The sequence below is a fragment of the Callospermophilus lateralis genome, chromosome 13, assembly GCF_048772815.1.
Source record: "Callospermophilus lateralis isolate mCalLat2 chromosome 13, mCalLat2.hap1, whole genome shotgun sequence".
Classification (NCBI taxonomy): domain Eukaryota; kingdom Metazoa; phylum Chordata; class Mammalia; order Rodentia; family Sciuridae; genus Callospermophilus; species Callospermophilus lateralis.
The window spans coordinates 76,464,419-76,477,560 of record NC_135317.1 but is presented as its reverse complement, the minus strand read 5'-3'; the positions used below and the strand labels follow the sequence as shown (position 1 = coordinate 76,477,560).

The following is a 13,142-nucleotide window of genomic DNA, read 5'->3' as shown; positions in this document are numbered from 1 at the left end:
CATTTTTACTTGTTATTTTTATTTTTTACTATTTTATTGCAGCATAACTTACAAACAACTGAGTGCAAAAATCTTAACTGTGCAGTCCAGTGAATTTTCACATACATTGATACCTCTGTAATGTAGGGATGAAGGGAGACTTCCCTCTGTCCCCTGGAAGTTTGTGGGAATAAATTGACAAAGATTAAGTGGGAGAAAAGGTGCCTGGGGTTGCGGCTCAATGACTGAGCGCTTGATAGCGTGTGTGAGGCCCTGGGTTCAATTCTCAGCACCACATATAAATAAATAAAATAAAAGTCCATTGACAACCAAAAAAATGTTTTTAAAATTTTTTTTAAATGGGAGAAAAAGTGTACAAATTTACTAACCTGCATAAGTGGGAAACCATAGCATGCCACATGCTTAATATTATTCAGGAACTTACATACCCCCTTTTCCCTTAGAATGAATGGGAAATACAAGCAATGTAGGTGAATTCTGAGGACTTTTAAAGAATTTTTAGGGGAATGAATGGAGACACTCTCTTGGAATCTGAAAGAACCCAAAGAACAGACATTAGCTTGTCATGAAAGTCCATCCAGGTATGTTACATTTCTCAGTTTTCTTTTCTGAGCCAGATGACAGGATTTCAGGGTGAAGACAGAAAGTAACTGGGTTCCCTTCTGCAGTATGGTCTTAAAGCTGATAAGGGAATTCCACAGCCCCTCTCTGTGCACTGGAGGGAAGAGAAACAAGACAGGTTGCAGGAGGAGCTGGTGATGTAGCTCAGTGGTAGAGCATATGCTTAACATGTGAGGCCCTGGGTTCAATATCCAGCATACACACATCCACACACACACAAACCACACACACACACACCCAACTATAGTGATGTGGATTCTGAGCCTTCTTTTCAGGTTTTTAAATTTTCTTTAGGTTAAATTGCTTAGCATGCCCAAAAAATGCAAAATTGGGAGAGGATATTATTCTTTGAGTCCTGACAGTAACCACCACCCCAGATCAAGCTACAGATTGCTCCTAGCAATCCATATACTGTGGGCTGCTTCACTGTGGCAGAGTCATTGTCATTGTGGCAGAGGAGCTGGGCTAGCAGGGCAATACAGCGGAGAGCACCAGCTAGGGAAATTATGAAATAATTTCAGATGTTCAGCTGGAAAAACAAAAACACTAGGCAAAGCCTTTGTACGTGAAGAATTAACATGCGCAGAGCAGCTCTGTGGGGCTCTGGGGAGCAGTTATAGGGAACATTTCAGTTTAGCACAAGACCCTTCCTACCACCAGAGCTGACCCACCTTAGAAGCAGATCCCCAGGGAATGACAAGAAGGCCCCCATCCATACAGGTGTCAGACAAGAACAGAACTGACAAGCACTTAACAGAGGCTATGGTGGGGATAAGGACTTCATTGGAGGTTGTGCCTCCTAATTCTATGGTTCTGGAATTCTGCCATAGTGGCAGAGAGGACTCAAAAACTTGTCATTATGATTTGTCCTTATTTCAGAGGATAACTGTTCATTTTATTACAAGTACTGTGCAGGCCCGCCATTATCATCATTCGGTAAATACTAATCATCACCTACAGAGCAACTGAGCCCAAGGGACCCTGGACATCTCTTCTGGGACTCAACGTCTTGAGAGGGATGGAGCAGAGGTTGGGGTGTCACTGTGCGATGGTCCTTCATCTGCAAGAGAAGTTGGCTGTCCCCACCTCATGCCAAATCCTCTTGGGATCACCCACCCAAACACCTCCTTGATCCTTTCAGTTTTGGTCCCCTGGCAGGTAAATGGGCATGATGTCATGGCTCTTGCCACTACTAGAACACCTGGGCAGAGGATACACAGTAGGGGCTTACTGCTCTGCCTCTAGGGGCCAGTACAGGAACCATGGCCAAATATGAACCCACCGTGGCCGCCTGGGAGAGGGACAGTCTGGGTCCCCAGCAGGGTCCTGGGAGAACACCCAGCCTGGAAGTCCAAATAACCCCCTATGCCCTACCAAGTCCTTTTCTAACGAAAAAAAAAGAACTGTCCCAAAACTCTTTCCCGCGGCCTCCTTCTAAGAATTCTTTCAGATTTACCCCTGGGATTACTCCAGGTCACTGCTCTCCTTCCTCCAGCCCCTCCCCACACTGGGAAGGACCGAGCTGGAGTCTGATCAGAATAAGAACATCATCCCCTTTCCCGCACCCTTCCAGGGAGTAGATGAGATGGCTGGTGAGGACAGACGCTCAGCCCTTCCTGGGAGCTTGGTGTGGGGAAGATCCTGGGGGTTTCATTCTAAAAGACAATGAACTTAAGCTTCTGAGACTATATGGAAGCCGCGAATACTCTCCTAAGATAAAATGCATATATGACATTTTGCTTTCCATATTGCAAGACTAGACAGGCACTGACAGGCCCTCGAAGTGCATCTGCGGAGCCCCTGGGCTTCAGGCTTGAGGCTCCGCTGCGTCTCCTCCCCGGACAAAGCCGCGGGTGTGCCGGGGAGGCCTCGGGGCTCTCCCGCCGGGTAGAGCGCAGGCGGGTCGCGCTCTCCAGCCTCTCGCTGGGAGCACCAGGACACCTCGGGCGCTCAGTCTGCCAGGCTGTGCAGTGGGCGCGCGGGGCCCCTGGAGGCCGTGTAGCGGCGGTGGCCGGCTGCCGGCTGGGAGTGGGGGCGGGGAGCGCGGGGAGCGCGGGTTGGTCCCCGCCGCGGGGGCGGGCGAGCGCTGGAGCTCGGCGAGCAGCGGGAGGCGGGCGCCCGGCACCGCGCGAGGGAGGCTCGGAGCCGACGCGGGGCAGGGCGGCAGAGGCGTCCCCGCGCTGCGGACCGAGGGCGGGCCTGGCCGGGCGGCCCCTCCCCGCCCCTCCCTCCCGGCCGGCGGCCTCCGGGCCCCGCCGGCCTCCCGCGGGCGCGCGGCACTCGAGCACCCGGCTCGCTCCGAGCCACAGCCGCGAGCCCGCCCGGCAGCCGAGGCCATGGGCTGCGACGGCCGCGTGTCGGAGCTGCTCCGCCGCAACCTGCAGCCCACGCTCACCTACTGGAGCGTCTTCTTCAGCTTCGGCCTGTGCATCGCCTTCCTGGGGCCCACGCTGCTGGACCTGCGCTGCCAGACGCACAGCTCCCTGCCCCAGATCTCCTGGGTCTTCTTCTCGCAGCAGCTCTGCCTCCTGCTGGGCAGCGCCCTCGGGGGCGTCTTCAAGAGGACGTGAGTGCCTCGCCCGCGCGCCCCAACTAGTGGCCCCAGGTCTGTCCGCGACCTCCCTTCCCTGCCCCCCGCCTCATCGCTGCCCCTGCAGCCGCAGGCTGCCAGTCGCTCCCACCTTCTGGCGGGCGGCGACCACCTTACCCAGCTCTGCCAGCTGTGCCCGCCCTCGCCCAACAGCTGCCTTCCTCCCCCACCCCAGCTCTCCCCCGGAAAACTCTAGGGACTGAAGGTGACTTCTGGATTATTTATTTGTCTTTGCTTACCCCTGTAAGAGGGTAAAACCAGCCCTCACCCGCTCCCCCCAACCCAGCCCGTGGGCAGAGGAGTGATGGAGTTTGCAGAGGTGGGGAGGGACCCCTCTTGCGCAGCTTGTCTGAGGTTCGTCGGTGGCCCCAGCTGCCCAGGAGCAGGAAAGGGGGTGCAGTTGGCAGTGAGGTGGAAAAACAGAGGGACTGCCAGCTCAGGGGCAGTGCTGGTTGCCAGGGCTGGCCTGTGGTTTGACCAGGTGCCCAGGGGTGACTACACTTACAGTCAGGTCCACATCGGTTGACGGCTATCTACCCAGGTGGCTATGGGACTGGTGGGTTGGTTCTATGTAGTTTGGCCCCTGAGGGAGCCAGGACATGGTTACTGCTTGGCCCCTGAAGTCCGAGCCCTTCTGTCCCTGAGAACACACACTGACAGCATTGGTGAGGCCAGGTAGAAAGGCCCAGAGCTTCATCCATAACTTGGTAAAGTGATCCTCCTCGCTGGTGCCAAGGTCCCCTCCATTCCTACTCCCATGATACTCCTCCCTGACCTCTGCAGAGGTACAGAGCTCTGGACTTTCCCTGGCCTAGTGCCCAGTGATGCCCCTTTGAATGCCATTGTAGAGACTCCTTCTCCTGGCTCATTGGACAGGACCACCTGTACCAGGCCTTTCTGGAAGGACAGCAGGAATGACTGCCTACAAGTGGGAAAACAGACCCAGAGCCAGGGAATAGGTGACTTCACACCAGACACTGCTGTCCGATTTCCCTAGTCCCCCCTCCTGACTGAGTGGTTTCCTGGATTGCAGGGACTCCAGCAGGCAGCTGGCCTGGGAACAGAACCACAGTTGGGCTATCCCTGAGAAACCTCTGGAGGGGCCCTTCTGAGCCAAGAGCTCTTGCCCTCTGGCTCACTCCTAGGAGTGTGCAGAAGGGTGAGTTTTCCTCTGCACCTCACTTCCAGAGTTGATGGAGAGAAGAATTATACGTGTCAGTGTAGGGGGACCCTAGTTTAAGCCACCCACACTTACCCATCATTAGCAATGAGGGAGTGATTAGCCCCGTTTTCCCCCAAACCCTCTTTAAACCGAAGAATTCTTCTTTTAAGAACCAAATCTTGGGCTGGGGTTGTGGCTCAGTGGTAGAGTGCTTGCCTAGCATGTGTGAGGTAATGGGTTTGATCCTCAGCAGCACCACATCACAATAAATAAATAAAATAAAGGTATAGTGTTCATCTACAACAAAAAGGAAAAAAAAAAAAAAAACAACAAATCTCAGCCAGGTGTGGTAGTGCCTGCCTGTAATCCCAGCTACTTGGGAGGTTGAGGCAGGAGGATTGCAAGTTCAAGGTCAGCCTGGGCAATTTAGATCCTGTCTTGAAATTAAAAATAAAAAGGGAGCTTGGAGTGGAGCCCAGTGGTAGAGTAGCCTTGGGTTCAATCCCCAGTACCAAATAAATAAATAAATAATAAGTCTCCTTAGGTACACCATGAGTTTTCACTGGTTTTGAATAAAATTAGATGTACAGGAGATTCAGAAAACTTCAAGAAAAAGCTCAAGATCCATTCTACCTAGAAATTTAATCAGAAATGAAGAGAGAGTATCTCTGAATCTGAGAGGTGTTGTGTTGTGTTGTGTTTTCAGTATTCTGACTTAAGCACTTTCTTACCTGGAATGTTTTAGGAATATGTATAGTTCGAAGGACAGGAAGGCGAAAGGACATATTCTAAGTGACAGGTTGGCAGGCCTGCTTTTGTGACATGAGCAGAGATGTACACCCAACTGGGTCATCTCTTCCTGGCTAGTTTTGTGCAGTGGCTCTTACTCAATTGGGGCTCTGGACAGGCAACAGAGAGGGTCCTGCTGAGAAAATAGACTCACAGAAAAGAAACTCAATAATGGTAACAATAATATTGAACTTTACTCCATGCCAGGCACTATTAGTACTTTACTTGTATCAGTCTATTTAATTTTCACCACAACTCTGCAAAATAAGTATTTTTTCTCCATGTTATGTATTGGAAGCTGAAGCACAGAGAGGTTAAGAAACTTGCACCACATCACACAGTTATTAAGAAGAGACGTAGCTAGGATTTGTACTTCGGTATTTGACTTTAGAACTAATACTTTGGCAGTGGCTTGATGAAGCAGTCAACATCAATTCTATGGAGGAGACACAGGCATGAGATGAGTATCCCTGTGAATCTTGGTAGATTGAGCATTTCTGGACTCTGGCAGCTCTGGGAAGCCAATGGTGGGCCTCTGGGGCTTCTTGCTGGGATCTCTGAGAATGAGATAGGTCCTATCAGTGGTTCAAGTTTAAATTCTGAACTTCAGTCCTCCTACTCCAAACATAAAATGTCACAAAGAACTCTTTCCTTCAGTGAAAAGCAAAAAAGCAGACTTCCGGTCGAAATGGGGGGATGCAACCCTAAGTCTAGTCAAGCACCTAGCTCCCTTGGGGTAGTTCTCAAGGTAGCCCCCCACCCCCAAATAAACAGTGCCTCCGTCAGCCCTGCACCAGTCTCTAACATTGCTGCCACAGCCTTGCCTCAGTTGAAATGCTAATACCCCCGCAACTGCTTTTCAGCTTAAGTGATTACCAGCCAGTGTGCCAGGCTGGCACTCAGGAGTGGGGGATTCGTTTAACAAATCTTCAAGGGCCAGCTGTTGCGAGGGCGCAGAGGAAAGTGACGAATGACACATCAGAGAGTCAGGCATCACCTCCTTCTCTGGGCTCTGCACAGGGCTTGCCTACCACTTAGCCCAAAATGAGGACCCTGGACTGGAGGGGGCTTCTGGATGCCTCCCAGGGCAGGCAGTGGAGGGGCAGCGCCTGCAGAGCTGGGATGCCCAGGAGGACTTGAGCCCCTCTCTGCTCAAGGTAGCACCAACCTTTCTCTGTCTCTGTCTCTCTGTCTCTGAGGCTGCTAGCCTAGACAGAGACCTTGAAAGAGGTCACCACATGCAGACCTGGAGGGAGGAAGAAGGGTGCAGTTACAGCCAGAAGAACCTGAACTAGCCCGTCCTTAGGAAAAATCTTGCTTAGCACAAGAAGGAAACCTTTCAGAGGAGAGAAAGAAAAGCTACCTGTTGACAGGTGAAGAGGCCTGTGCTTTATCACACAGGATAGGGAAAGGGCACTTAGACGGAAGGCACAGGTTTTCCCGGGTTTCTTGTGGACCTGTCCAACCACTCTGGGCAGCTGAGAACTTCTCTTATCTCGGAGTTATTGGAGCAGATAAGTGACTTTCATAGCTTCCCCAGCCTTTTCCCAGCCTCCTCTGGCCTCTCCCCTGTCAATACCATCTGAATTGAAGGCTTGTCAAAGTCTTCTCTTTGCCTTATTCACTCTTGCCTCAGCCACCTCCCCCACCACTTCTCTCTCTCTCTCTCTCTCTCTCTCTCTCTCTCTCTCTCTCTCTCTCTCTCTCTCCAATTCCTTCTAGTCTGCAAGTACTGCCTGCCCCAAACCCAGCTCTGTCTGTCCTCCTGCCCCTTGTAACAAACCCATTCTTCACACCCCATTTAAGCAATTCTGAGACCTGCCCCACAAATTTCTGGCTCCCTGCTGTGCCCAGAACACAACCCAATCCAGTTCCCCTCTGAGCTGGGCTTTGGTTGACTCCCATCCAGAAACCTTTTGCCTGTCCCTTCAGGGCTTCTCTGCCTTTCAGCCTGCCCTAGATCCATGCCAGAGCCTCCTGGGAGCCAGCACCAGATATGGTGGTTGTTTTAAAAACCTACCTCAACATAGTCACCATAGGACCCAGCAGCTCCACGTGTAGGTATATACTCAAGAGAAATGAAAGCATGTGTCCACACAAAAATTTGCATATGAATGTTCATAGCAGCATTATTCATAATAGTCAATAAGTGAAATCAATCAAATACCCAAGAGTAGATGGGTGGATAAATAATATGTGGCAACGGGATACCATTCAGCCATTATGCTAAATGAGAGACCGGTCACAAAAGACCACAGAGTATATGATTCCACTTATGTGAAATGCCCAGAATGGGGGAATAAGTCGTTACAGAGCATTGGTTAGTAGTTGCCCAGGGCAGGAGGTGGTGTGGAGAGGGGTGGGGGGGGGGTGACTGCTAACGGATATGGGTTTTTCCTTCTGAGATGACCCAAGTGGTGATGGTTTCACAACTCAGAACATGATCAAAACCATGGAATTGTATCCTTAAGTGTACAATTTTAAGCTGGGTGTGATAGATTACACACACGTGTAATCCCAGGAACTCAGGAGACGAGGCAGGAGGATCACAAGTTCAAAGCCAGCCTGGGTAAATTAGCAAGATGCTGTCTCAAAATAAAACTTTAAGGAAAGGGTTGGATGTAGGTCAATGGTAGGACACTTGCCTAGCATGTAGTAGGCTTTGGGTTCAAATCCCAGTACCACACACACACACACACAATTTGAATTTTATAGTATATAAATTATATATCAATTTTTTCATTTAAAAAATCTCAAAACTCATTCTGTCTATTAATTTACTCATTGAACATCTCTCTCTGGAGCCAGACCCTGTTTCAGAGGTGAACATGCCAGACAAGGCCCCTGCTTTCATGGAGCTTATGTTCTGAAGGGCAATTTTAGGTGGTGAGATAAAGGAAATGAAGCAGGACAGGGAGGAAGAGTGCAGAGAAGGAGCCTATTTTAGCTCAGTGCTCAGAGAAAGCCTCTCTGAGCAGGTGACATTAAAGCTGATACCTGAATGAACAGAGATAGCCAGGCGTGCAAAGAATGGGGTTGGGTGGCGGTGGCCTGGCAGACAGATGCAAGTTCAAGAAGGTCTAAGGTGCACATCCCTTTGGCCCAGTACCCCAGTCTGCCCTGCACAGGAACATTGTCATGCACAGGGTGCAGCCCTAGCCTGGGTCTAACAGAGCGGTCAGGCTTGTGTGCCCCTCTCCTGACTCCCCCCAGCTTTAATCCTAGCCCCTGAGAAAGGTGAGATGTCAGTATGGAGTCTGGGGTGACTGAGTTGGGAGGGGAGCCTCCGCTCTTCTTCGCCATCATTCTGGCTTGAGATAGAATCATTAAGATGTCCTAGCTCCTTGGGGATCCCTGCCTCCTGGTTTCTTGTCCATGAATCCCATGCCATCTCATCCAGGAGCTGTCTGCCCCTTTGGGCATGGATAGGGACTGGGGACACCACTTCTGATTGCTCTACAGTTCTGCTATCCTTCTCCCCTGGTCCTTCAAAGAAGAAACTGTCCAACTGAGCAGGGAAGGAGGAAGGAAGATGTCGAGCACCCTTGCTGTCTAGTGGGAGCCCCTGAGCAAAAGTGTAGGTGAATGTCAGTGCCTCCAGACCCTGGGGCTGCTCAGATGGCTTGGGGCTGGGCCTCAGCAGCAGTCTTCCTCACTCTGGGGTAGAGGGCAAGAATGGGGGACTGGCACCTCACTGCCCAGACCTCTTCCTATTTGGAGCCATTCAGTCCCTCCTCTTTGCACAGAACCAGGTGAGCAAAGCAGGTGCCCCAAGCAGGGCCAGGTCAAGGTGGCCATGTGTCTATCTGGGGAAGGCAGAACACCTGGACTGAGAGGGGTCAGCACTGTCCTAGAGGTCACACAGCAGACACAGCCAGGCAGGCACTTCCAGCAGAGCCACAACTAGACTGGGAGAGAGAGGACCCTGGCTCCCCCACATTTGCACCTTCTGTGTGAAGACATTAGTAAGCACCTTGGTCATCGCCCAGACATAGGTTTCCAAGACCATCCGGGCTGTTTCTGGGCTTCCCTAGAAACACTGGTCTCGTGGGGGAATAAACGTTCTCCTCTAATAGGCCTGAGTTAACCTCTGAACCCAGGGCCAGGGAAAGGAAGGTCAATGACACTCTGTTGGGCTTTGCCTGGATTGGGTCCCACGTCCCAGCTCTCTTCTACTGCATGCTCTTGCCCTGCCTGGACCTCAGTTTCCTGATTTGCCACATGGGTAGAACTCTTAGGTCCTTGCTGCCCCTGTAGTTGGGATGTTGTGTAGAGGTGAGTAGGGAACAAGGGACAGTTTCGTGTCTCTCTCACAGATCCTGGACCATGATCTCAGAGTCGCCACAGGTCCAGGTGCAGAGGTAGCCTTGGGGGGAGACCCAGGGGTCTGTGCCCAGCCTTGACCTTTAGCAAGCCCAGGAGTGGGGTGATGAGCACTGCCCAGCAGCCTTGGAGGAAGCTACGTGGGTATAGCAGAGGGAAACTGAGGCTCAGAGGGCTAAGTATAAGTGACGTGCCCCAAACCATACTCCAGGAAAGACAGAGGTGGGCCTAGAAGCTAGTATTCTGATTATAAATTCCACTACATCCTTAATGCCAAAACCCTTTTCACATTCTTATTCCATAATTTCCAATTACCCACATTCCTGGAAGGGGCATGGACCAAGTCATTTAAAAAGGCAATAAATGTCTTTCAGTCTGGATCTGGGACTTCTTTTTTTCTTGGCAACAATATAGCATTTTAAAGAAATTTGTTCAGACTGATTTTTGGAATGCTCAGGCACAGCCCTGCTGAAGCAACTGTGAAGGGTGGGCAGTCTGGGATCAAAAAACAAGATTTTCTGTGATACATACGTCCCCATTTGTTTAGAACAGGTCTCCACCCCCCAAGAACCCAGGCCCCATATAGGCTCATCCCTCCCAGCCCCAGTTGTAGGTGTCAGACTCAAATCACAGCCTGACTCCTGTCAGGAAGCACAGTGAGGGCATTTCCAAAGCCTGCTCCTTCTGTCACTGGCCCTGGGGACCAAAAAAAAAAAAAAAAACCCTGTGGACATTTCATGTTCTTCTTAAGAATGACAAAGTGGGCCAGACCTGATAGCTCACACCTGTAATTCCTATAATTCCAGGGAGGTTGAGGCAGGAGGGTTGCAAATTAAAGACCAGCCTGAGCAACTTAGTGAGACCCTATCTCAAAATAAAAAAATAAAATAAAAAGGGTTGGGGATGTGGTTCAGTGATTAAGCACCTCTGGATTCAATCTTTGGTACAAAAGGAAAATTAAAAAAAAAAAATGACAAAGTGAGCATTTGTCAGTACACACACCCAAAAAATGACAAGCTGAGCTGGATCTGGTAATGCTCACCTGACATCCCAGTGCCTTGGGAGGCCGAGACAGAAAAATCAGGTCTGCCTGAGCAACTTAGTGAGACCCTGTCTCAAAATGAAAAAGGATAAGGTTGTAGCACAGTGGTGGAGTGCGTGCCCGGGGTGTAAGAGACCCTGGGTTCAATCTGAAATATTGGGAAGGAGAGAAGGAAGGAGGGAAGGAGGGAGGGAGGGAAGGAAGGAGGGAGGGAAGGAGGGAGGGAGGGAGGGAGGGAAGGAAGGAAGGAAGGAGGGAGGGAGGGAGGGAGGGAGGGAGGGAAGGAAGGAAGGAAGGAAGGAAGAAAGGAAGGAAGGAAGGAAGGAGGGAGGGAGGGAGGGAAGGAAGGAAGGAGGGAGGGAGGGAGGGAAGGAAGGAAGGAAGGAAGGAGGGAAGGATCTTCCACTGTTCTACTCAGGACCTTCCTGGCAGTCCATCCCGACATTATTCTTTATCTTTCTGTCACCATCATCCCCATCAAATAATCTAATAAAAATCCTCCTTTAGCCTCCAGACAGTTCTTTTTCCCCAGGTCATCCCACGCAGAGTGGGAGGAAAGCCCTCGGGCACTGTTCCCATTCCAAGTAGCACCACCCAGGAGCCTGGATAGAGCACCTTCTCAGTGCCGCGCGTGGTGCCAGGCTGTGACAGGAAGCTTGCTGGGGGTAGGGTGGGCAGCCATTGCAGTCTTAGGCATTTAGAGCTGCGAAGACACCAGCAGGCGCATGTTCTAGAGGCTACAGCTGCTCCCTGTTGCTTGCTTCCTAACCCTGCCGTTCAAGTCTCTGAAGAATCTAGCTTCTGCTTTCAGCTGGCCCACAGCCCCTCTAGCATGGCTGGGTCCGTGGCCCAATACCTGCCCCTTACACGCACCCGCACACATACAGGCTGGAAAAAACAGCCTGCCAGGGGGAACTTAAAGCCAAAAGACCAGGGTTGGAGTCTGGCTCTGTCAGCTACTTGTTTAGCTAGGTTCACTCATGGGTCAAATGGGCAGCATCACAAAGTCAGTCTCATAGCATCTTTTGTCCACTGAATATCCTGGATAATGTAAACAGACTTTAGTGGCTCTCTCATAAATGGTAACTAGTTATTATCCATTATTTTTTTTTTTTACACCTCCCGCAGTTTCCTCCCATCTCAGTTTACTGATCCCAGGTCCCATATCCTCAAGACTTTACTACAGGACCAGTTGTGGCACTTAACCCTTTCGTGGTTGGTTTTCGGTCTTGTGATGCTGGAGGTGGAAACTCAGGCATGCTAAGCACATGTTCTACCCCTGGGCTGCACCCCAGTCCTCACTCAAGATTATTAAAGCAGTAATGAGAACGTGTTAATTCTTTTTTTTTTTTTATTTTTTGTACTGGGGATTGAACCCAGGGGCTTTAAACCACTGAGCCACATCCCCAACCCTTTTTAATATTTTATTTAGAAACAGGGTCTCACTGAGTTGCTAAGGTTGGCTTTGAAATCACGATCCTTCTGCTCAGCCTCCCCAGCTCCTGGGATTACACAGCACACCCAGCTGAGAATGTGTTAACTCTTCAAAGAGAGTATTTGCACTTGACTTGGAACAACTCTGCTTTACCACCAAGTGTGTGAGGGGGGATCTTGGGCTGAGTACTGGGGTCCATGGAGGGAAGCTCGAGGTGCACATAGGAGATTCTCTTGCTCTCTCTGAAGTCGCCATCCGGGAGTTTGCCTAGTCTATTCTGTTCAGGCAAAGGAAGGGGGAAAAGAGAGAGAGTCGTTAGGAGAGGTCCGCCATTGTTATCAACCCACAGAGTGCCTTGGTAACCCCTCTGAACTGGGTGCCAAGAGTAGGCAAATGAGATGTGGCAGCAGCAGTGCAGGAAGCAGAAGCACACGGAAGCATGGTGAGCATCACAGGGAGGTGGCAGGGGCAGCCTGGCCAGGCTGCCAGGGCTGGCGACTGCCTGAGCAGGCGCCCCAGGGAGAGCCAGAGGAGTTAGGAGGGACCTGCACAGGCCTCCCACCTCACAGCCTGCCTTCCGTCCATTTCCTCCTAACACGGGCCTAGAAGTGGCATCCCCACCCCACCCCCACGCCCTCCCTGAATTCTGAGCTGGGAACACTCTGGGGTCAAGAACAGTAATCTCCCCAGCAGATCAGCCTGGAAACAAGAAATGAGAAAATAACAAAATAAGGAACTGCTGCTATCAGCAGAGCTCTTCTGATAAAGGATTTAATCAGATATGGGGCCAGATGAGAGGACCGAGAGCTACCAGGATCAGAGGGAAGCTCTGGCAAGGCTGCAGGGTTGCTGGGGGCCTCCCCAGTCTCTTCAGCCTGCTGGACACCCAGAGGGGTCTTCTTGCACCCCCATCCCTCCAGTTTTTCATTATCTGAGAAAGTTTCTCCACAACCTTTTAGAAACTTCTTGCTGGCCAGGCTTCTCCCACACATGTTAGCCTCTCAGGCTGGTCCCTGAAAATATTCTGAGAGTCTGGTTATTGGATAGAATTGTCCCCCAAAGACCTTGACAGAGCCTTAGAGGCCCCATTTATTCATTCTTTGCTGATGGAACAGGTCCCCAGCACACCTGCCATGGGCTCTTCTGTTATCTGAAGACAGGGAAGATCACCCAGGTACCA

The 13,142-nt window shown here is 51.0% G+C and overlaps 1 protein-coding gene across 1 annotated transcript in view; it reads left to right on the top strand.

Moving 5' to 3' along the window:
- Positions 1–2,890: 2,890 nt before the first annotated feature.
- Slc60a1 (solute carrier family 60 member 1) overlaps positions 2,891–13,142 on the top strand; it is a 30,173-nt gene continuing 19,921 nt past the window's right edge. The window contains exon 1 of the mRNA XM_076873077.1: positions 2,891–3,187. Coding sequence (XP_076729192.1) covers positions 2,958–3,187 — 230 coding nt within the window. The 5' untranslated portion in view covers positions 2,891–2,957. The remainder of the gene's footprint in view (positions 3,188–13,142) is intronic.